We start from the raw sequence: 23,393 nt of genomic DNA, 5'->3' as shown, positions 1-23,393 counted from the left end.
CCGGGGAACAGGCCAGTCCTTCTCACTTTATTGCACTCGAGCACACCCATTTGCCAAGGCGGCCATGTATGTACACCATTATTTTACAATGATCTGACGACAGCACCAGGGCACCGGGGCACACCCCTGCTCCCAGCCCAGCCCCTTCTCTCCTCTGCCAGGCTGCAGCGAGTCACCGTTTCGGGTGCCACCGCCCTCCCCATGCTTAGGTGTGGCAGCGCTGTCACCCAGCACGCCTTTCCAGAGCCCTAGGGAAGGTGATGGGATGAGACAAAGGAGTCTTGTCCCACTGTGGGGGGCTTTACTTCGCAGCAGGAGCACCGCTGCCCACCCGTCGATGCCTCCCACCATGGCCAGAGCAGGCGGCCCTGGGGCTCAGAACTGGCCTCTGTGTGGCACCAGGGCAGCAGAGACAGGGGCAGACGCTGCCAAGCGGGGGTGACACTAACCACACATGGCCAGCAATGCCCCGCTCCTGGGCGCCCCATCTGAGGTAGAGCATCCTTACCTGTAGCAGCACCACCGCCCTCAGCATCCACCCAGCCATGGAAGCCAGGAGAGGGGTGCAGCTCCCACCCCGTGCGGCTGCTGGCACCGACACCAGCACCCCGCCACGGGGCTGGCCCGCACCCCAGAGCCCCAAGCAATAGCAGCAGGCAAGCACAAGTGCTGCAGCTCACCGCTAAACCCCGCTGCAGCAAAACAATTTAAATCAGCATGCAAAGGACCGGTCGGGCTCTGGTTTGGTTCACACCCCTGACACTGAGCACTGTCTGGGCTTTATGGAGGACATGAAGAGGGAGAGGAGTGGTGACACGTGCTGGGGGAGCAGAAGGGAGCTGGGAGCCAGGAGAGCCCACACTCCTGGTCAGCTCAGGGGAACACTGCCAGGAATGGGGCACAGAATAGGCAAAGCCCGAGGGAGCTGGTCTGACGGCACATGTCTTGAATGCACCAGTTCAAACAAGCCAAATGGAACGAGGCAGGAGTGGAAAGCAAGTCCTGGCGCAGGGGCGTGCACGGCCCCACGCATCTTCTGCAGAGGTCTGTGAGAGGGGGCCCATGGGTGGGAACCGCAATGCCCTCAGCTGTGCCGGCCCTGCTGCGAAGCCAGTCGAGTGGCTTGCGCGAGCACACACCACACAACACAAACGTGAGGAGCCGGGGCAGGAGCAAAGGGATGAGAGCAGCTGCAGCACGTGGTCGCACGCTGCCCTCCGGCTGCTTGGGCTGGTGGGCGGAGCGGGGGTCCCCACGGCCGCAGCTCCGGCTACTGTGGGCAACCAGACCCGCTGCCCTCTCCAGACCTGAGTTTGGAGGCTGCTTGGGCCTCCCCTGCTTCCACTGCTCTCCGGGAGCTCCTGGGGCTCACAGAAGCCTTCCGGGTGCCCTGGGGACTCGCCATCCCCTTCTTCGGAAGCTGGGGGCTGGACTGGGCTGATTTCCTGCCTGTGGAGGGGCTCTTGGAGCCCTTGGGTTTGGCTGGCTCCAGAGTCTTCAGGCCCAGGATGCTGCAGTAATGGTTGCACTGGTGAGTGGCCGCGAATTGCTCCAACAGGGAGGGGAAGCAGCTTTCCTTCAGCCCCTGGTACCTGCCAACACAGCCACACTCAGCCTCACCTCGTGCTCGGAGACGTCCCACCGGATGGCGCTTACTATCATGCCCCACGCCACCCCACATCTGGAGAGTCACTCACCCTTTGAGGTTGGTAGCTATCCGCACGTTGGTCATCTTCCAGCCCACGCCTGCAAGGAAAGGGAGGACAACCAGCCCCTGCCCAGGCAAGGATGGGCACCGGAGCCAAGGGCAGCTCATCACCCTTTAAGCAGGGCTCCAAGGCACATAGGGAAACAGTCAGGAGGGCAAGGCTGGGGGTAGTTCTCCTCCTTTTGCAAGCACACAAGTGGTGAAGGGCCACGGGAATTGGGTGGGAATATCCCTTTACCTTCCATGTCAGTCACAAGGATGTTTCCATTCGTCCACTGGTATACCCAGTGCTGGAAGGCACAGCATTTGAGCACAATCTCCGAGGTGCCTCGTGCCACCAAGCTGCCATCTCTCTCGGTGACACAGTACTGCTCACAGGGCCCACCCAGGTCCTCCTCCATCGTGGCGTAAGGGATGTTGTTGGCCGGTCGGTAAATCAGGTACAGAGGAATTATCCTGTGTGGTAACACACAGCTCAGCAAATGGAGATCCACACATCAGTCTCTGGCTTTTGCCTTCCCCCCAAATCTCTTCTGTTTGAGTGTAGGAGAAGAAGTTGCTGCCCTCTGGTATGTCCCCGGTGCCCCATGGAGAACCCTCCCACCATCTCCCAAGGAGCTCTGCCCCACCGTCAAGCCCAAGGGGCTGCAGCACCCTACTTACTCAGGCACTGCTCCAAAATCAGGGACGGCTCGTGCCTCAGCAGCAAAGATCTTGCAGTACTCACGGCTAGAGTTCTGGATTTTACATTCCTGGAGATTCAAGCAGGAGAGTCAGGGCCCTGTCCCTCCTTGTGCCAATCAGCCTGCAACAAAGCCCTGGGACCCCCCTCCTGGAAAAGCATCCCTTGGGCCCACTCCCAGTTGTTCCCCTATCCCAGCAGTCAAAGGACAGGTGACAGGAAAGCTCTGAGCAGCTCTGCATTGCTCAGAGAGAAGGGCTGAAGCCCACAGGGATATGGCTTGACCCATCCAAAGCATTCAAAAACTGGAAGGAAATAAAGAAAGCAGGCATAGCGCTGGGGACCGTGGTGCCAACAGATGGGGAAAAAGTGGGGTCTCCCCACAAATGCCAGCCTGCAATGCTCACCTGTATGGTGATATCATAGTTCTTCTCAATGAGGCTGTTCTCATTCTTGGTCCCAAAGACAATAAAATTGTGCACTTTGATGACGCAGGTGTGGCCGGACTCGAAGATGGGCTCTAGGCCATAGATGGCTCTGGCACGGCAGGCCTTGCGCAGGAAGCCAGCACCCACTTCCATGTCCTCACTCACCACACGCCCAAAGAACTTATCCCCCCAGTAGCCTGCGTCAGCCAAGCCCTTTGCGAACACCATGGGCGTCATCTCAATCTCCTCGCCGACTGGTGGAGGGAAGAGCTGGTGAGAAGGGACCAAGCGGGCACGTCCTGCCCACACCACAGCACGGCAGGGAGGTGGGGGCAGCAGCTTGTCAGCACATCACCCTTACCTTCGATCTCTTCCCGCAAGATGAATCCTGACAGCACTGGAGGAGACACAAAGCAGGAGAGGAGTCAGGGTTCAGCCAGGATCCCATCCTGCCTCAGGGCCCACGCACTTCCACACGGGGGGATGGCAAGGAGGAAGGCACGATTTGCTCACAGAGGCAGCACATGGAGGCAGATGCACCTTGCCAAGGCAGCTTGCAGAGCTCCCTCTCTGCAGCCCAGCACCAAACCCTCCCTGTGGCTCGCCGTGCCACCCCACCGCACACCCTGGCAGCTGTAAGAGCCCACCAGGCTGCTGAAGGCTCCTCACCTTCTGGGCTGAGCAGGAAATCAGTGGAGTCAGTGCCGTACTCATTGCTGATCACACAGCGGTAGACTCCGCAGTCCTTCTGGGATGCCTGCACAATGGCCAAGGCTGCCTGGCCCTCATCACCAGCACTGGAAGAAATCAGAGCAAGGTGTCAGCCTCGGGCAGTGCATGGGGACACCTGGAGCCCTGTCACCAGCCAGGGCGCTGCGGTGGGCACCGTGCTGGCTTTGGAGGGAGGGCAGAGGGCTGGAAAGGAAGCCAGCCGGTGGGCATGCAGGAAGGCAGGAGCATCCTAGCTGCTCCCCTGGCACCTCATGGCATCAGGAGGCTGGCCCTTCATACTCACGGACGTGCACATCTCCCAGGCAAGCCCTGCAAACTCTGGCCAGGGTTGGGCTACATGTTGATAAAGGTGGTTGCCTCTGAGTCTGGCTTGGTCAGGGCTTTAGCTGACTAATAAATGCTTGTCTGGGTGAGATAGCTGGAAGTCAAACACAGAGGTGTTCAGCTTCCTCCTACATTTTCAGCCATTCAGGAGTGAAGGCAAACACTACTCCCCATCCTGCAGACTCTCCCTTTCCAAGGAACCAATAAATCATGAACCTGCAGAACCAAGCTTTGAGCTGGCATCTCCTGGCCAAGGTGGCAGCACGCCAGGCAGACCAGTCCCCACAGGAACCAAAAGCCAATTTCTGCCTTGCATGGCCAGTGTGAACTGGCAAGGGGATGACAGGTTGCAGAGGAAGGAGGGATCTTCCTCCCGAGACCCACGGCTCAGCTGGCCACACTGTTCAGCTAGAAGGAAATGGACACTCCTAGTCCACCTGCCTCAGCTCAAGTATTTGCCACAGGACATCACTGGTGCCCCAGAAGCATCTCTTTCTGCCTGCCCATTTTAAAGGATCCTCACTCACACGACTCTTAGAGGCATCAGGCAAATCTCATCCAATGTGGATGATGTTCCCACACAAGCTAGAGCTCACCTGGGCTTGAGCACAAGCTGTTCTCTGTAACACACCCTAAAGAGCATCCCAGATACAAGCCACACACAAGTTTTTTTCCTGTGCAAGGGCAGTGCCAAGGGATAGAGAGAGCAAAACCAGAGCTACTTTTTTCTCCTTTGGTGCTTGCCAGTGTTGGTTGCATGGAAGTGCAGTGTGCAGGCCCTCCCAGCACAGCTACCAGCCCTCCCCTGTATCAGTTGGGGTCCCAGTTCTGTAGTTTGCTCCCAGCTTTCAAGCTCTGAGACGGGCACAACACTTTCCCTGCCCTCTCCAAGGTCTGGATCAGCCCCTGCCCTCCCCTGGGCTCCATGAATCAAAGCATCAGCCGTTGAGCCAGACTCTAGATGAAGCATCAGTAGGACAAGTAGGGCAGCAATTCCCTGTCTGAGCAATCCTCCCTCCCAGGGCACTGAGCAAATGATGTTCACAACGTACCGTGCCATGCAATGAGCTTCCCATGCAGCCTTAAGAAAAGGGGCATCTTTACCACAGTAAACAGTGGCCAGAGCTGGATTTAACACATGAACCCAGGGCTATGCACAGGGACTACAATGACGTGGAGCTAGCAGGTTACCTCCTTTGTGCTTCTGCTACAGGGATCTCGTCCTTGTACCACATCAGCTTAGAATCACTCAAAATATTGAAGAACTGGCACCAAAGTTTCAGGTTTCCTGATGCATCGGAAAATTGTTCAGCCCTGATCTTACGAATCACCTGTGGAGCTAAGGACAGGGTGCAAAGAGATTGATGGTGAGACACACAATGCTGGATGCAGCTCTGGGGACAGGCCAGCCTACCCCAGTGCTGCTGCGTTGGACTTAGGTGGTGGGTATCACAAGTACATCAGCACAGTGCCGCCTGGTACAACGTTGCCTTCCCAGAGAAGGTCTCAGAGCTCTAAATACGATGGGAAGTAAGAGGTACAAATGTTCTCAATGGCACAGCACTGCAGTGCCTAGTGGGGCTTGGCCAGAGGCAAAGCAGAAGAACAGTAGGCAATGTAGGAGGAAACATATCCTCTATGGTAGGCATTCAGTAAGGTTAGCCCTACTTTTGCAAGAACTGGACTTTATGATTTTAGAGGTCTTTTCCAACCTAAGTGATTCAGATTCTACGAGTGCTGATTTCAGTGAGGCTATCACCTGGCTCCTGCAAGCACCTCAACACCAGGATTAAGCCTTTTCTAAGTCATTGCCACCAGGAAACACATCAGCATTGACCACAGAGGTGGAAAAGCTGTGTGCTTACCCTGCTTACACCCACTGGAGCCTTGAGCAGCACGAGGCACCATGAGGAACAGGGCATGCTGGCCAAAAACAAGAGAGTTAGTTCTGTCATTCCCTTGGGTTGGGAAGTCCAGGCTGTGGAGACAGCCATTCTCAGCACTACTGTCTCTGGCCTTCCTCTGCCTCCTCTGTGCTAACTGTGGTAGGGAATGGTGGACGCCAGCAGTTTATCTACAGCAGATGTGCTTGTGCATCTCTTGTGCTCGGGCAGATGAGCATCTGGCCCATCTTACCCAGCTACATCTGACTTTTCAAATACTTGGAGCACACTTTGGGCTTTCACACGGACAAAAGACAATGTTGAAAACCCTGCAAATGCACAGAACTCACATGTCCCCAGCTGGCTCTCACCAGCTTGGTTGGCCAGGCTCCCTTCATAGGCAACAGGGAAATCTGCTTCACGGGGATTACCTCTTTCCTTACCTTTAAATGGGTTATTTGCTTTCTTGGATTCTGCTGGCTGCCCTTCTAGCTTAGCATCTTCAGGGACTTCGGGATCATTGCTGCTGTCACCTGCAGGTTCATCATACAGCTTAGGAACCTCCAACGTGGCCATCTTCCTCATGAGGGTTGGGGAGCGTTGCTCTGTTGGAGGGGATGGAGCCAGGGCAGGTGTCTGCAGCAGGGCTGCACTCTTCCTGGATTGCCGTGGTGAAACAGTAGGGCTTCTTGCATGCCCTTGGCTCTCTGGGGTTGCCTCCTCTTCCTCCCCAGCTTGCTTCATTTTTGGCAGGTATATTTTGCGGCGGGCCCCGGAAGCAAGCTCCTCTGGTGTGGCACAAGGTAGTGCAGCCAAAGGGTCACTAGGACTCTCTTTCTCAGGGCTCACTGGAGGCAAAATGGGAGCAGTATTAGGAGGCTGTCCCGCTCCTGCTGCTGGCACACTGCCCACCACGATGGATGGCACAGAGAGCTGGGATGACCCCTCCGCTTCGGGAGCCACCTTTGTACGTCTCTTTGGCGGCACAGGCCTGCAAGCCAGCATCTCTTTGCTGGTAACAAATTCCTCCTGAATCAGGCCTGTGATCCGCCTGGTTGTCCTGGGAGTCAGAGGCAAATTCTCTGCTGTCTGGAAGAGCTGGTTGTTTTGTACCTTTTCCAAAACTCTCCTTGAGGTGCGGGGGCTCAGGCCTGCAATGCCTATCTCTGGGAGCGCAGCCTCCTCTGCAGTGGGCTGCTCCTCAGCCCTGGGCTCAGCATCTTCTTTTGTGTCACTGTTGCTGCTATCTGACATTTTTAAAAGCAGCAGTAGGTAGCTCTTCAAGGAGGAAACAAGGTTTTTGTGTTGCATCTTCTCCTCCAAAGTCATTTCCTGAGGTTTCTCGGGGCTTGGCAGGACCAGTGGTGCTTGTGGCTGAACCTCAGTGCCTCTTTCAAAAGTGCCCGAAGGTGCTGCTGGCTCCTGCTTTGGAGCTGCAGCTGTTTGCTCTGCTCCTTCCTTCCTCTGAGGTAGTACAGGCACCTGTTTGGCACTCTCCTGCCCTGAAGAACTTTCTGGAAACTCCTCCTGTGGTGCAGATCCATCTGCCTTTTTGGTTTCTGTGGCTTTGCTCGCAGGAGGCAGCAGCTGGGCTCCAGACAGGGCCTCCCCTGCAGCAGGCTCCTTCCCTTTATTGCTGTGAGCTGCAGGCAGTGCCTCCTGTGCCACCAACGTCCCTGCTGCAAGAGGGGGGATTGGCCCTTCTTCGGCCACTCGTCCTGAAGCAGGAGCTGGTTCTTCAGCCTCCCAAAGCCCCTGAGGTGTCCCTCCCACCACAGGGGACGACTCTTCTTTGGCCACTTGTACTGAAGCAGGAGCCGGTGTTTCAGCCTCCCAAAGCCCCTGAGGTGTCCCTCCTACCACAGGGGACAACACTTCCCTGGCCACTCGTCCTGAAGCAGGAGCTGGGGTTTCAGTCTCCCGAAGTCCCAGAGTTTTCCCTCCTACCACAGGGGACGACTCTTCTTCAGCCACTCTTACTGAAGCAGGAGCTGGGGTTTCAGCCTCCTGAAGCCCCAAAGGTGTCCCTCCCACTACAGGGGATGATTCTTCCTTGTCCACTCGTCCTGAAGCAGGAGCTGGGGTTTCAGCCTCCCGAAGCCCCCGATGTGTCCCTCCCACCACAGGGGATGACTCTGCTACACTGCTGCCTCTTGCCTCTGCACAGGGCTCACTCCCGGATGGCTCTAAACCCGTCTCTTTGCTCTTCCCATCCTTTACCATAGTCTGATGTGCATTTTGCTCACGAGGAGTATTTTCTCCAGGCTCTGGAGGACTCAATTTCTTTGGCAATGGCTCTTTATTACCTTGGCTCTTAACATCTTGATTTGACAGTCCTTGCCGGGCCTCTCTGCCCTCAGGAGTATGAGAATGTCCTTCTGACTGTTTCCTAGAGGGAGGTTGCTCCTTGTGGGGCTGTGTGTGGTCTGGTGGTGGTGGCTTTGGTGGCTCCTGAGGCCTCAGCCTGGGGTTTGTCCTTTTTCCAGCCCCCCTGCTGTCCTGGCAAACCGGAGTCTCCTTCTTGAGCTCCTCTAACTTGTTGGCTTGCTGACCGGTATCTACTGTTGGGCCAGACACTGGATGTTTTAGGTCACTAGCAGACCGTCCCACTGCTCCTGCAACCTAGTCAAAGAAGAAAATGGGAAACATTATTTTACTGCCTGGGTCTGCTCAGTGGTGCTTATGGTCCATCTGTACCATGTAACACTGCCCAGCCTCTGCTTGAATGCTGAATCTTAACTGTGCAAACCTGGTACTGCTGATACTCATCCAGGGCCTTGCTGCTTCACCATCATCCCATGGTAGTGAGTCCCACAGCACCCTGTCACACTGCACAAAGTGGTTTTTCACTGTCAGCTCCAACTCTGCTGCCTTTCAAGACACAGCAGTACAACCAAGAGGCAGGGGATCTGCTCCTCTAAGTCACTCAGTGGCTTTAAATACAAGCTCCTCCAACACCACACTTTCCCAAGGAGCAACACTTTCCCATTTTCAACAGCCATTGCTAAGACCTTGTATAAAATTCATGCTCTTTTTTAAGAGTCAGTACTCCCCTGACACTATATCTGCAATCTCCACTCTGAAGATGGGGTGATCGGCATGTCACACAGTATCTGGATGAGGCTGCCTAAATGATTTATAGCGAAATTGTACACCCTGACGTTATCTGTGCTATTTGACCATCCTGTTTCTTTGACATTCGGGAAGCTCAAATGTTTCCGACTGCAGCTGCACACTAGCAGACATTTCAGCAAGCTGCCCACTGCGATGGCTGAGCTTTATCGCGAGCAGATTTGGTGAAATCTTCCAGCCAAGGGACACTACCTGTTTCTGTAGGATAAGGTTCAGGGGAGGTAGTGATACCGCTGATATATGCTGTGCCTGTTTGGTGCTCAGCTAGCAGCATCAGGACATCTGCGTGGGAATGGGGCAGTCACACAACAGTTTTCCTTTCCCCTATCAAGAGGGGCTGCAGGCAGGACATCCCAGAGGATCCACTGCTCAAGTTTTTCTCCTGAAGGAGTTTTAAGCCTCCAAAATGAGGTCCATGGGTAAAGAGGGTTGTGGCACTTCATACGTAGGACTGCAGTTTTTGGTCCTCAGTGCCACAAAAAAGGACAGGAATGGTCACTGCACAGCCCCAGTCCATCTATTCAACTGCAAAGAGTGCGAAGGACCACGGCACACCGAGGAAGTTTGGGGAAAACAAGGTTCACAGATGGACGTTCAGAGAGAGCTCTGTGCCACAGTGTTGCCAAGGGAGGCATCTCTTTGGCTGCCCATCTTTTGGGGCATGGAGGCACAGGAACTAAAGCTCATTCAGAAGAACTTGCTGGGGGCTTTTTAGAAAAGCACCTCTCCTAAAGCAACTGTGAAACACCTAAACTAGGGGCTTGTCAAAGAAATGTGATAAAAACACCATTTTCAAAATTATACAAGAACTACTGCAAGGGTGGTTTTCATTCAAACCCAGTTTTGCCTCTGCCCTTGTGCATGTGGATGTTCAGAGCCTGGCTAGTGGCTGGCATTTTATAAAGTTCCTCTGCTACAGATAAATCCAGCTCAAAGAGAAGTCCTGAGCACAAGGACCAGATAGGTCCCAAGACCAGGAAAACACTGCTAAGGCCCTGTCTGGGTTGCGGGAAAGATTTAAAAAATAAAATAAAAAGCAATCTGTGTCCTGGAGAGCATAAATATTCTCAAGCACACTTGGAGTCAGCTTCAAAGGGTTTTAAAATGGCTTATTTGGTCACACAAAAGCCTCAGTACTTCCCCCAGCAACACTAACTAGCTGAAGCATTCAAATTCAAATCAAAAGCTTTTTGTCTGCTCAAAAAGCACACTAGCTGTCAAGTTACAGGTTTCCTCTGTGAGTGGGTTTTTGAAGAGGAAAATACCTTGATGTATTGTCAAAAGCTGAGGGATGACAGCCTGGCTGCCGTACACAAAGTTCCACCCTCCTTAAGAGCAAGGGGCAGAATAATGCAGAAGAGAGAGAAAAAGAATTGCTTTTCCATGGGCTTACACACAGAGCAATAATTAATGCAGCAATATGTGATGCCAATGGGTTAAAGTGGGCTTCACTGCTTTGAGTCCAGGACCCAGACACTCAATTCACTGCATAAAGCAGCATATTTCTGAGAATAAAGAGTGCTCCTGTCTATGGTTAAAGAAATCTATAAGAGGAAGAGAGGAATTTTTTTTTTTTTTACTGGAGCAGCCGGCAGTCCCACTTTCTGTATCATGGATGTCCCCACATCCAAACGTACTGCGTTACCTACTGAGGGAGACGTGCTACACCCGGAGAGCATCATCCGACAGCCTTGGTCTGTACTGAGAGTGTGCACCTACCCTTGCTTGAACACCAGATTCTGATGGCATCTGCAAATTGGACTCAGAGAACCCTTTACCTCAGAAGGCTTCATCAAATTTTAAAAAAGAACACAAAACAAAAAAACAAGCAAAAAACTGGTAGCCTCCAGTCTAATATTTTCATGGAAAATGCTTCAGGTTAAGTGGTTAAGTGACAAAAATAGAAGTTGACTAAAAGATGTACTGAGGGTCAGGAGCAGGTGCGTTGCCCTGGCTCTGCATGGCCACCACAATGAGTCTTGCAAGAGAGTTTTTCCAACAGGGGAGAGCCAAAAAATAGCCCAGATCTACTGTATACATGTTGCACTGTAAACAAAATTCAATGCCCTGCCTGGCACAGCTCACGTGGCATACCTGGCACGCTGCGCTCATTTGCATGGGGGGCTCATTAAACACCGGCTGAAGCTCAGGCTCAACTGCTAAACTGAACAGATGTCATCAGTCTCACGTACACACAAGGCATCCACCCCCAGCTATAAATAGCCATTCACAGCTCCCTGCTTAACTGATTTGGAAGCATTCTGCATGAGGTCAGGCTGCCGATTAAACTGGAGAGCTCGCAGCACGCCCCGGGCCGCTCACCGACCAGCTGTCCAGCCGCAGGGCCTGACGTACATCTCTCCTCGCCACCTCGTCTGACATTTATTCGGAGATGGGGTGCTCAGCTGGAAGCTCTGCCACTTGGGCACACAAAGCCCAGACAGTTTCCTGGGTGTTTTTGCTGGAGGAGACCTGCGAAGCTGCAGCAGCAGCTCCCTTGGGGTGCAGGCAGCCTCCCAGGGCTGATGCTGCACCACAACCACGTTGGCTGAGATTTGTTCTAGTTACCTCTGGACCGACGGCTTTATGTCCCTCCGACTTCTGTGCTGTGTGCTGGCTCTTCCTTCCCTTGGGTGGTGCAGGTCCTGCCTTTGACACCTCTGAGGATGGCGAAGCACCCTCTGTCTGCCTGCTGACACCCGCGGGCTGCAGGGCAGCCTCTCTCGCAGCCTCTTCCTTGGCTCCTGCCTCCTCCTTCTCCGCTGCTGCGTTCACTTGATTATCAAAATACATCTCTTTCAAAGAGAAGTGCACATCACCATTAATTTTACTGTCCTGATTCACAGCTTTCCCAGACTCTTTGATCTTTGGAGTATTTTCCGCTTCTTGATCGTTTGCCACCCTCAGATGTGCACTCCTGCGTAAGGGGACGGGAGGGGCAAACCTTGGATTTGTTGAGGGTTTTGTCCTGTCTCTCCCACTTTCCTCTCGCTTTGAAACTTCCTGCTTTGGTGCTGGAGCATCCTCCACTTTCTTTTTCTTTTTAGCTGCAGAGTCTTTGGCCATTGGCTTAGCCACTAGGTCTTCCACCGTCTCGTAGATGTACGCGAGAAAGCCATTCCCATTCTCTTCTGCACTTTCCAAACAAGCATCTCCATTGGTGGTCACCTCTGCTTTCAAAGGTGCTACCAGTTTGTTTGGTAAGCCAGTCATCGTGTTTACTGACTGTTCCTTCAGCTCAGCCTCATGGAATCTGGACTGAGAATCACCGACATGCACTTTTGCCGCATCCTCTTTCTCCCATGGAGAGGCTCCTGACCGGAGATTCAGATCCCTGGCCAGCCTCCGCTTTCTTTGGAGCCGATCGGGGCTCATTCCCTGCACATTCTCCACCTCCACATTCTCTTTCCCTCGTTTCTTGCTCTGTTCTATCTCTCGCAGTTTTTCTTCAGCTTTTCTCTTAATTTTGGCAAACCACTTCTGATGGATTTTGAACTCCGTCATAGTTCCCACTTCCAGCACGCCTGAGCAGGACACGATGCCTTTGTTATTTCTAGCTGAGGCCTGGTAAATGCCTGCATCTTCCTCTCGGCACCTGGAAACCAAAAGCTGTGCATGAGACCTGCCCATCCTCCCCAAGCACTGCAGCTGTGTACACACACATGCCCTCTCCCACTTCGTGCCACAGAGGGGCCAGAAGATGCAGATGTTGGCCCACGGCGCCTGCAGTGGGTCTTGCGGTGGGCTGGCTCTGCCTTCTCTCAGCACTAACAGATAAACAACCCAGATGTAAACCAGTGCCCAGTGCCCTTTGGGCTGTAACTCTGCTAACAGAGGGCTGAGATGAAGGAGGAACGGCCAGCACCAAGCTTTCTGACTGTTCTCAGCCACATTCTTCCACAAGATCTTCTCCTCTCAGATTTTCACAGACTAACTTTGCTTCTTACATTCTTGCTCTTCCTCTGTCCTGCCACCTTACCAGAGCCTTCCCACCTAACTTGGCAGGCACAAGTACATGCACACCTCTGCCTTCACCCCCTGGAACTCCTGGACCACTCCTGCAAGAACTGCGCCACATGGAAACCTGGAGCGGCAGAAAAGCCCATGCTGGAATCCCAAGGATCACAGGACTATCAGCAATACAGGTCTCTTGTCTGACATCCCAAATCCAGGACTCAAGCTGCAACAGGTCTCTGCTAGCTGAGAACATGTTCCTGGATCTCCAGAAACACAGTCCTTGTCTAAATCTAAAGGAAGCGGGTAGCCTGGGCTGAATAAAGGAGGCCCTCGACTCTTCCAGTACAGTGCCAAAGCAGCCCTTCCCTTCCCTGTCCTCTCAGTGGAAGTTAGGAAAGGCCCTCCTAGGGCAGGGCTACAGCCCTTTTCCCTCTTTTGTCCTTGCTCAGGACACTTGTATGAACTGCTTTTGTCCTTATCCTGCCTGATCCCTGAACCATCATCATCCTCCTGGATGTAGCCAGTGCTTTCCCTTTGCTCACCTGGCGTTAGTCCTAACACTCTGCTCCCGTCTCTTGCAGCAACAGCACACACTGTTACAGCACTGGAAGGCTCCAGGGAGGGGAATTTCTCCCGACCTTCCTCTTGCTTCCAGCATGGCTGCTATCCCTGGGTGCAGTAACAGAGCTCATCCTGATGTGATCTGGGAGTCACCAGAGAGAAGAGCTGACTGGGAAGGGCTGGCTGGGAACACTGCAGTGGGGAGCACTGGCACTGGGGGGATCGCTGCTGACAGCCGGCTTCTCCGAGTCACCAAAACGAGCTCCCACCAGCAAATCCAACTGCTCTCCAGCTTTCTTACTCACTTGTACAGCTGTAGGGTGTGGCGATTTCCATGGCGGAAAATCTCATACTTAGGTAAGCCACAGTAGCGGTCCATCTCTTCATCATCCTTGTACCATGTCACCTCTGGCTGCGGGTACCCTGCGGAGGAGACAGAGGGACAGCAGCATGAGGAACACTGCAACCAGCCACATAGCAAGTCTGCTCCTGCAGGGACAAGGAATCATCAGCAAAACAAAGCGCTCTGGCAGGACAGGGTATGTGTTATTCTGGGCTTATCACATTCTTTAAATCGCACAGCAGAAAAAGTATTGTGAGTGGAAAACAGATGGGCTTATCCAAGTCTTTTATCGCTCCTAGGAATAGGTCTATTTTTGAGGAAAAAATCCCAACACTTCATTCCTGAACAGAGGCGAGTGAATCACATGGCCATCTCCTGTAACACTGGCTGGGAGCAGACGGTGAGCACACTGTTGCTTTTAGGGGAAGAGGCATGTTTTGATGAGATTAAGGCTAATGTTAGAAAACAGGCACTCACCCCTCCGTGAAGCCCTCAACATTTTGTGAAGTGTCACAGCCCGTAAACTGATCCAAAAGTTTCCATTGAACAGAAGCAACCTTGATTGCATCACAGCCAGCTTGGTGTCCTACAAATGTCACTTGACAGCAGATGTCACCTGCCTTTTCCGTGGAATGACATCAGGACGTGTGTGACCGGCTGGCCAGCGAGCTGGGCGCTCAGCCACCTTCCCCACCGCGCTCGGCGGCGGTGGATCAGCACAGGCAGACCTGAGCTGGCCACTGCCAGCACCTCCCACCACCGCAGTGCTAGCTTGGAGTAGGAGCAGCACATTTTTCAGGGGAAAACTGCTTGAGCAAGTGGCCACCTGGACACTTCCCAATGGCTAGCACACAGATTTCAGGGCTGGCCAGGACACTTTTGATCTCCAGGGTGAGGAGCCTCTTGTTTGCACCAGCCAGAGGAGCTGTGAACCTGCAGCAATGCCTGAGCCCAGCTTACGTCTGTTACCACAAAGAAGGTCCTATAGCAGGAGCAAAAAGCAGGAGCAAGGACTCATCAGCATGAATTGGCTCTGGTGTTGGCTGACTCAAAATGCCTTTGACCAGAAAGAGCTAAATCAGGACATACCAAATCTCCTCCCCATTCATCATCTGTTTTCCCCACCATCTGCTTTCCAACACACTCCGTTCCCATCCCCTCGCTCATCAGGGCTCTCCACCGTCTTCTGGCCTTTCCAAGGCCTTATCCTGCTCCGACCAGAACAAGGCTGTGGAAGTACTCTTGGAAGAGTTTTCCTTTCCTGCTCTGCTATCAGACGAGAACAACAGCCATCCCCATGACACAGTCATTCCCACAGCCCAGGTTTTACTCTGTTCTCTTCCTTTCCTCACTGAGGTCTCTCACACTGCACTGCCTCTGGCATCCCTTTCCACCCTCACCACCCTTATATCTCTCACACCCTTTGCTGCCTCATTCACCCTTCGCTGCTGCCATCAGCAGCTCTGGTTTTCATTTGGTTTGTGCTGGTTAATGCTCCCTCCTCTTCTGCAGGGAGCCAAGTCATGACTCTCTCCTCAAAGCCCTTCATGCAAAACTCTCCCCTAGACCCTCACAGACGTGTGGTTGAAGTGAATGAACCCTAAGCTGCCAACCGCAGGAAGCCACATGAGTATCCTAGCAAAGAAATCACCACGGATTGACCCTGCTGCTTATATTTTCCATAAATATTAGCTGCTGACTACACTTGGCAGGAGGACCATGGACTGAACAAGCCCATGGTGGTTTCTTCCCTTTCTGTTCCAGGGACAAGGAACAAAATCGTTTTCATACACAGCTCACACTTCATCCAGGGCAACCCTACCCTTCCCAAGGGCTGTCTGGCACACAAGACTTTCAGGAGGCCCCATGGCTATTAGCACAGCTAGCTGGCAGGTAGGTTTTCCTAATGTTGTGTGAACAGCCACCACAGCACCTCATTCTGGGAACTGCAAGAGTACCATTTCCAAGAAGTCCTGTGATGTCCCCCCGTGGCCTCTGCATCTGATTCCCATTCCCAGCTGACATCTGCCGGAAAGAACAGTAATTTCTATAGCTGCACAGTGCCTCGATGAAAGGCTTTTCCTTCTGCTAAGCCTAAAGTCTCTTTGGCTCATTGCACTTGCATACACAAGGCTACCTGCTCCCCACCAGGAGCTACCACCCTGCCAGCCCACAAAGCGAGGGACCAGCCCCCACTGAACACCCCAGCTGGCAGCAAAATGGAGCTACAGGCAAGCACTGGTTGGAAACCCGCAGGCTGAAAGGCTTCCCAACCCAATACGCAGCCCAGTCGAGCATTTGGGAACAGCAGAGCCCAGCTGCCTGCCTGTGACCGCCAGCCGTCCCTCCCCAGGGGCTGTAACAGGAGTCGAGCAGGGGATGGTGAGATGGGCACGCCGGGGAGCCTAATACTGGGGAGGGGAGCTGCTGCTGGCATTGCAGGCACAGGCATCCATCTGCAGTCTGACAAGCTAATAAATTTAGGGTAGGCTTTGCCCCCAGTAGGTGCTTTGCACCGCCGGTCATGCCAGCAGCTGCAGCATCCATCCACGGCGCGGCGGCGGCTGCAAGCAGCCCGTTTGGGGACAGAGCAGCCATTCACAAACCCGGCACTCTCCCTCCCCAAGCCTGTCCCTCTCGCAGCCCCCAGGCAGCTGGTGCTCAGAGGGATTTGCCAGCAGCTGGTCTGCTGCATTCACCAGCAAGCACCCGCACTTACAGACAGAAAGGTGCCGCGCATTCCCGGGGAGGAGGGCAGGCTCCCGCCGCGTTCCCCGGGTGTCTTCAGGCCCAGCAGAAGCTTTTGGGAAGTGTGTCTTCCGGCGGCATTGCTGCAGCGTGACAGCCAGGCCCTGCGCTGCACGGCCTGGAAGACCTTCTAAGCAGGGATTTTTTTCATGGAGAAATTGCCAAGTTTAGATCAAACACTCTTTTTCCCGAAGCTGTTAAAATTCTGGGAAGCCTTCAAAGCTTTTGTGACCTTATCCAAAACATCTCTTGAATCAGCCATCCAAAATCACTCAGAGAGCATGTTTAAAGCAATTTTTTTTATTATTATTTTACAGGGCAGAGGAGGGGGAAGTTAAGCTTCTGAAACTTGGGAAGGTGAAAAGAGTTTGGAAACAATTGCACGTAACCTTGGTTTTCTGTTTCTGCTCTGCAGAAGCTGTTTGGGGGCTTCAGGCAGTTTGGAGAGGACAAGTCACAGTAAGATCTGGTTCTTTCTGGCTTCATGAATTTAAAGATCCCCATCTCCCCTGCCCAAGGCTGGGAGACTTCCAGTAATGCTGACAGGGGGACAGACTCTCACCAAGAACCTCTCCATGCCCCTAGCCTGTGAGTGCCACTTGCTCCCCCTTATTTTCTCTTGCTGGCTGCCCCAAACCCAGGCATTGCATCTCCCACCTCTGCTCATCACCTACCCCTTCCCCAGACCCACCCATCCACCTCTCTTCAGAGCCCCCGTGCCTCTCCATACATTCTTGATCCAAGCACTTTCCTCTCATGAGACAGAAGTTTCCCTAGGAGGGCTCCCACAGATGCAGCAAGTTGAAATCCCTGATGCTCATTACACCCCTCACCCACTGCACTCCAGCCCTCCTCCCCAAGCTGCAGGCAGGGCACTTTCCTCCCCATAGCTCTGTGATGAAATCACACCGATTCCGGGCACTTTGCTTCGTTCCCACCCCCTCCAGGGATGGGCCACCCTGCACAAGTGCCACAGCACAGGTGCCAGCATTGATCTAGCATCCGCAGAGCACGGGAGAATTATCCAGGTCAGGCACTTGTTCAGCACAAGCACTGACCCATGAAATGAATCATGGGAACGAGCTCCTGAGCTATTGATTTGGGCAGCAAGGTCAGCAAGGTAACCTGGTACTTGGTTACTCCAAGGTAACAGCCTTGGCTGGGGGCAGTCACTGCCTCACTTCCTAACACGCAATTACAGACCCAGGCCCCCTCATCCAAGCCCCTGCACTTCATCAGCATGCATCACCCTTCCCTATACACTCTACAGAGTATAACTAAAAAGTTGTAAAATCCTTGTAGCGCTACCTGCAGTAAAGGGCACTCTCTAAAGAGAAGCACCCAATGGGTACTGATAGGAAAGGATCTGCAGGATGAGACCCCTGAGGTCCTGAAGTCCAACCAGACCCACCAAGGAAACCACTTGGTGCAGAGAAGCAAAGTGCTCTGCAAGAAATCACACAACAAAAGGAAGCGTTGCTGTTCCCTTTATTCTCAGAGAATAAAGGCTGAACTCATTTTGTCTAAAAAAATTGAGAATATGTCATAACTGATGCATGATTTGACCCAAAACAATCAAGTCAGACTTGTTAGGCGCTCTGGTAGCAGGCAGAACAGAGCTGGAGAACCAGACAGCAGGAGGAAAGGAGGGGTTGTGTGACCACCCAAGAGCATCAGGAAGTCTGCCTCAGACTTATTTCCTTGCTTGCAGCCCCCAGCAAATTTGGAGGCTGATTCTTCAAACACTGCCCTCCTAGGACGTGACCAGCGAGTCTCTGGTATTCCCAGATGTGGGACTGCCCTGGAACTCGTTATCATTTGAGAAGCAGCAAAAAATATTAAGATGTTATTGTAGGTCATGTATCTGTGTATGGGGCTTGAGAGTCACAACAGGAGCAGCTGACAGTCTGCCCTTTGCCTCCTGTAAGGCTATGAACCAAAGTGTCCCTGGACTCCAGCCACAGCAGTGGGACTGAGCTGTTTCCACACTGGTCACTGGCCAGGGATGCAATCGCCACTTCCTTTCCCCCTGTAGTATCTCCCCGTTGAATGTAAACATCGTGGCAGGGGAGACATCTGAACTCCTGCTTAGACGTTACAACAGGAGTTTGATTTCCACCTCATGCCCCTCTGTCCCAAAAACATCCCAAGATGAGCAGCCCACATGCAACACACTCAAAGTGGGACAGGTGGTCCAAGCTGCTTGAGGGCTATTCTGTGAAAATTCCTACCTTGCGAAGGGCATCTCTTCATTTAAATGCATAAAGATACTCCCCAGTCTAATTTATTCGGTGTAAAAATACTGCAATAGGTTACATGATGAAGATGTTCATTTGATGCTTTCTTTCACTGTATTAGGAAGTGAGACAAGCATCAGGTCAAGTTTTCTACTTGGTGTAACACGTCAGGTTGTGCTACGTAGCACCAGCAGGTCAGCCAAAGCAGGAAGGCAGCTTCCTGCCTGCAGAGAGCATGGGCAGACCACAGGAAAGGCTACAGACAGGAGAAAGACCATGTCTGTCTGTAGATGTATTGCCAGTGGGTACAAGCAGACGCAGTTATTCCTTGGCAGCACGTCTCCTGCACAGTGAAGGGTTTCTCCAGCTATTCTAGGAGAGATGCTGTGAAGGATATGGACATGGCCCTTAGAAGGCTGACTGAAGTATCTCTCCCCTCTCCTCCTAAAATCACACCCAGATTGTTGGCCTCAAATGCACAGTGCACTTCCTACCCTGACAGCCAACTTCCAGCATAACTAGAGCTGAACTAGAGCTCAGCTGCACACATGCACCTCTCACCTTGACAGGGCCCACATGGAGCTGAAAGTATTATCTAGACTTTGGGGCTGTCCACCCCAAAACACAGCTGGTGGAGACTTAAGCCCGGACTAGGCATTTTAAAAGGGACAAGAAATCCTGAAAGGTAAAGCAGTGCTATTGCATGTCCCTACAGGAAGCAGGCATGCCTTGGGTTCGCACACCTCCCCGCTTTCAGGAGAGGAGGAGGAGAGAACTGTATCTGCTATTACTCAGGATTTCATAACGCATCCAAACATCACTCAGCTTTTGACCTGTGATACTCTTGGCTTGCAAAATGATGAGTTACATGCCACTGCACAATATGTAAAGCTTCTCCTTTTAAATAACTTCAATCGGAAAGTCCTTCTAATGAAGCACTGAAGGGCATGGCTTGGAGGCATCCCTAGCAGCCCAGTTTTACCACAGAAGCAGGAAGTGGTCTGCTAAAGTTAAGCATTAATGAAGTAAATGTACCAGTTGTAGCCTTGCAAGTTCAGAAAGTCAGACCTGTAAAACAAGTGTATCATACGAGAAGAGCCAAGAATTCAAAGCAGGCGTCTTTCAGAGAAGTGCTTCAGTATGCTCTCCTTTGTATACAGCTTATTTGTATTACGGCATCTTTGTAATGGCAAACTAGATCCCCTAAATCTCAACCAAGTTGTGGTACTTGTGACTAAGAGGCTCATTAGAGATAACCTCCTCCTTCCAGAACTTACAAGCTTGTTCTCTCCCTGAGTAAACTGTCTGGATAAGTAACATATGCAATACCAGGAAGGATCAGTGTCATAAACAGATAAATACTATGAAAAAAAGGAGATTTTAGCATCTCTATATTTAAAAGACAAATGCTCACCAGCAAAGGAGTTGCATGCCTTTATACCAGTGCGTTGCCATGCCCCATCACCATACGACCCTCTTTTTTCATTCTCCCCCTTTTCCCCTCTTATTGGCCTAAACCATTCCTGCTCAGGGTTAGATTTTAGCTTACTGGGTAGAAACTGGTCTTTATTTCAGACATTAACAGGTATACATGTTTGTCACCGATGCAGATTTACAGCCAGCAACCAGAGCTGAAGGTGGCTCCAGTATAACAGATTTAGTCTTTAGAACTGCACATTCCTAAATTAAGGGGTCCAGGATTAGGAAAAAAGCAGAGATTAGGACGCTAAAATGTCACTGGCCCAAGAAGTAATCATCATATTACATTTTTTGGTCTTTAATCTGCTCTGCTTGAGATGTTAGGTTATGCCTTTGCTTCTTTACAATCTCGACTGTTTCCCCACCTTCCCCCCTTAAATTAAAGCTGAAATCATCTGCAATCATCATGCAATCGCTGAATCTTTACTTGGCAGCCTGACAACATTGGGCTTGTTATGTGCTGCCTTGTTATCGCTTGCTCTAGAGTTTAACTAGCACAAGTCCAGCAAGGGAGGCAGGACCAGGTTATTCACTGAAGACACTGTTACCTGTCACTATGCACGTGAATTTAGCATCAGAGTCCTCGGACACAGAACGGGATTTGATAGTGGTTTCAAATAGTGGCTGGGTTTCTTCCGTCAGCTGAGAAATGATTGCGCAGAAGGTGCTCCTGGAAGATTCAAGAAGCATTTCTTAGAGATCAAAGTACTAGAAAGAAATCAAAGGGTCCCCTTCCTATCTCATCTCAGAAATATGTCTGTGCTGTGTTCTTGCTATAAATGCCCTCCTTCCCTCCCATCATCCCTACAGTAGGATTTTTAAAAGTCAAGTCAAGAGGCATGGTATTTGACTGTTTTTTCACTCCTAAGATGATTCTGTCAATTTAAAGTGTCATTTGGGAGACAACCCCTTTGTATATGAAGCTATCAGGGTAATGAATGTCAAGAATCATTTTAGTTCTGGATTACACTTGAGCATTTCTTTGATCAGCCAGCAGGCTCAAACTAAGACACTAACAAAATTAGCTTCACAGTCCTGATACTGCACTATCAGCATTCCAAGCGTTGTGCTCTTTACTGGGATTTTATTTCATTTGTGAAGATTTTACATTGCAATTTCAGGCCAAGTGTGAATTGAATGTGGCTTCTGAACATGTGGCACTTGAACCTGGCTTGTACCCTTCTGAGCTCAGGAATTATATCCTAAGCTGACATCTGCTACTGTGGGTAGGCACTCATGCTATGTACCCCATGAGTCCATGCACTGACCCCAAAGTTCAGGCTGGGCCAACCAAGTAGCCAGAACTATCCAGATAGCCAGTACCACCTGTGAAGCTCATGAAAATGAATCATAGATTCTCCAGTCATTTAAATACTATTTGGGGGTGGCACTAAATCAATGTATTCCTACAGCCAACCCTGTTGGAGCGTCACCAAGAGAGGCTTCAGAAGATTTGGACTTCCTTAAAAAAAGGGAAAGAATTTAATTCCAACTTGGATCTTCATGTGGATAGTACTCTGGCTCTCTTGGAAGGGAAGAATTTCTTTCATTTTCTCCTCTACAATTAACACACTACATATTTACACTGGAAGAGAGGACCCCAAGTTCTCAAGCACCAGTACCTTAGGAGAAACAGCAAGTATTGCAATGTAACTGGTACCCAGCAGCTCTACTTACATCATTTTCAGCAGTGGAAGACACATTCCTTAAACAAATGATCAGCTTCTAAAGACATGCAAGAGGTGGAACAAACCCCCAGATCATTCCTGACACAGCTCCACCACGAGCAGAAGGGCTCTCAGCACATAGTGAGGGCTCCATGAGGAAGACCCCAGCCTCACAAGCAGCCCCCAGCTCACAGGCAGAATGCTGGCACTGTTGCTACTCATGCTCTACCTGCTGGGGAAGCAGTCTGCTTCAGGAGAAAACAAAATCCACACTTAGCATGAACCCAGCAAGGGCAGGTGCGCTGACAGGCACTGCAGCATGGAATGAGCTGCACGCACGGCTGAAGGTGCCAGAACAGCTCCAGCCACAGCAACTGCTTGTTTCATCCACCCAGAAAACTTACCTGGAGTTTGCAGTGCTGCGATTTTCACTCTGGCTTCCCACCAGCATCAGTTTATGAGAGATGCAGGGAGCTGAAGCCCCGGGCAGCAAACAGCTGGTGCCGCGCAAGCCTCACCCAGCTCCCAGGCACTTCACATTGGGCAAGGGGAAGGGAAGGGGGCAGCAGCTAGGGCTGTTGCAAACTCGACTCATCTACTGAGCAAGGGTTATGAGCATTGGCTATATCCAAACACACTTGTGGGACAGAGGGTAAAAAGCTGATGCCACAGCTTGGACTCCTTTCTGCAGAAATCAAACCAAGGACTGGTCCTGGCAAGCAACTCTCTACCCGACCACGTAGCCACAAAAGGGCTGTGGGTGCCAAAGCAGAGAAACCTTTCCATACCCCAAAACCAAGAGAAAAATAATTCCCATTTCCAAAGAGCAAGGCAGAAAATCCAGTGCCAAGGCAGTTACTGTTGGGGTTTGATGGCCTTTTCATTAAGGATTGCTGTCCCTAGACCAGTAAATGCCTTTTAGATCCACATAGTGAAGTTAGAATGTCCCAAGCATCAATGACCATTTCACACCCCAGCAAGAGAGCAACAGGATCAGCATCTTAAAAAATAAAAGGTGATGTGCACACACAGAGTGACACGCTCAGGACCAAGTTTAATCCCAGCACCATGCCACTGCAGCACTGCGAGTAAGCCTGGTCCTTTCAGTGCAAATCCCAGAGTCAGGAGAAATACAGCAAAGGCTACTGAATGCTCTAGGAAAGCAGCATCACCAGAAGCTGGGGACTCCACAGGCACAGTAGATGAATCAGACGAGACTTGCCCAATGCTCACTTGGCAGAGAGCCCTGGAAAGTCTCTTTAATCTTTCAAAGAAACCATTGTATTAGTCACAGGCGGATTTTAGAGACTGCAGCACTGTGGGGCTCTCAGCTGACTCATTCCAGCTGCAACGAGACTTGTCCAATTCAAATTGCTTTCTAAACCAGTAATTCAGAGCATTCAAGAAATCTGATACAAGGCAGCAGCCACTCTTCCTCTGAGCCTTCCTGAAGCGGCATCTTTGCTGCAGAAAAAGCCCTGTAGACTAGGAAGAGGACACCAGCAATTCAGT

At 51.7% G+C, this 23,393-nt stretch overlaps 1 protein-coding gene across 1 annotated transcript in view; it reads right to left on the bottom strand.

The window, feature by feature from the left end:
- Positions 1 to 6: 6 nt before the first annotated feature.
- ALPK3 (alpha kinase 3) overlaps positions 7 to 23,393 on the bottom strand; it is a gene marked incomplete at its 5' end in the record, with an annotated part of 33,828 nt that continues 10,441 nt past the window's right edge. Inside the window, 12 exon segments of the mRNA XM_082769525.1 lie at positions 7 to 1,592; positions 1,698 to 1,746; positions 1,947 to 2,164; positions 2,372 to 2,460; positions 2,798 to 3,072; positions 3,180 to 3,215; positions 3,488 to 3,615; positions 5,066 to 5,213; positions 6,201 to 8,379; positions 11,458 to 12,484; positions 13,713 to 13,830; positions 20,763 to 20,884. Of these exon segments, the coding sequence (XP_082625651.1) occupies positions 1,271 to 1,592; positions 1,698 to 1,746; positions 1,947 to 2,164; positions 2,372 to 2,460; positions 2,798 to 3,072; positions 3,180 to 3,215; positions 3,488 to 3,615; positions 5,066 to 5,213; positions 6,201 to 8,379; positions 11,458 to 12,484; positions 13,713 to 13,830; positions 20,763 to 20,884 (4,711 nt within the window). The 3' untranslated portion in view covers positions 7 to 1,270.

This window comes from Aythya marila, assembly GCF_965140915.1.
Source record: "Aythya marila genome assembly, chromosome: 11".
Lineage (NCBI taxonomy): Eukaryota > Metazoa > Chordata > Aves > Anseriformes > Anatidae > Aythya > Aythya marila.
The sequence above is the reverse complement of the archived record's forward strand: the minus strand, read 5'-3'. Positions and strand labels throughout refer to the sequence as shown.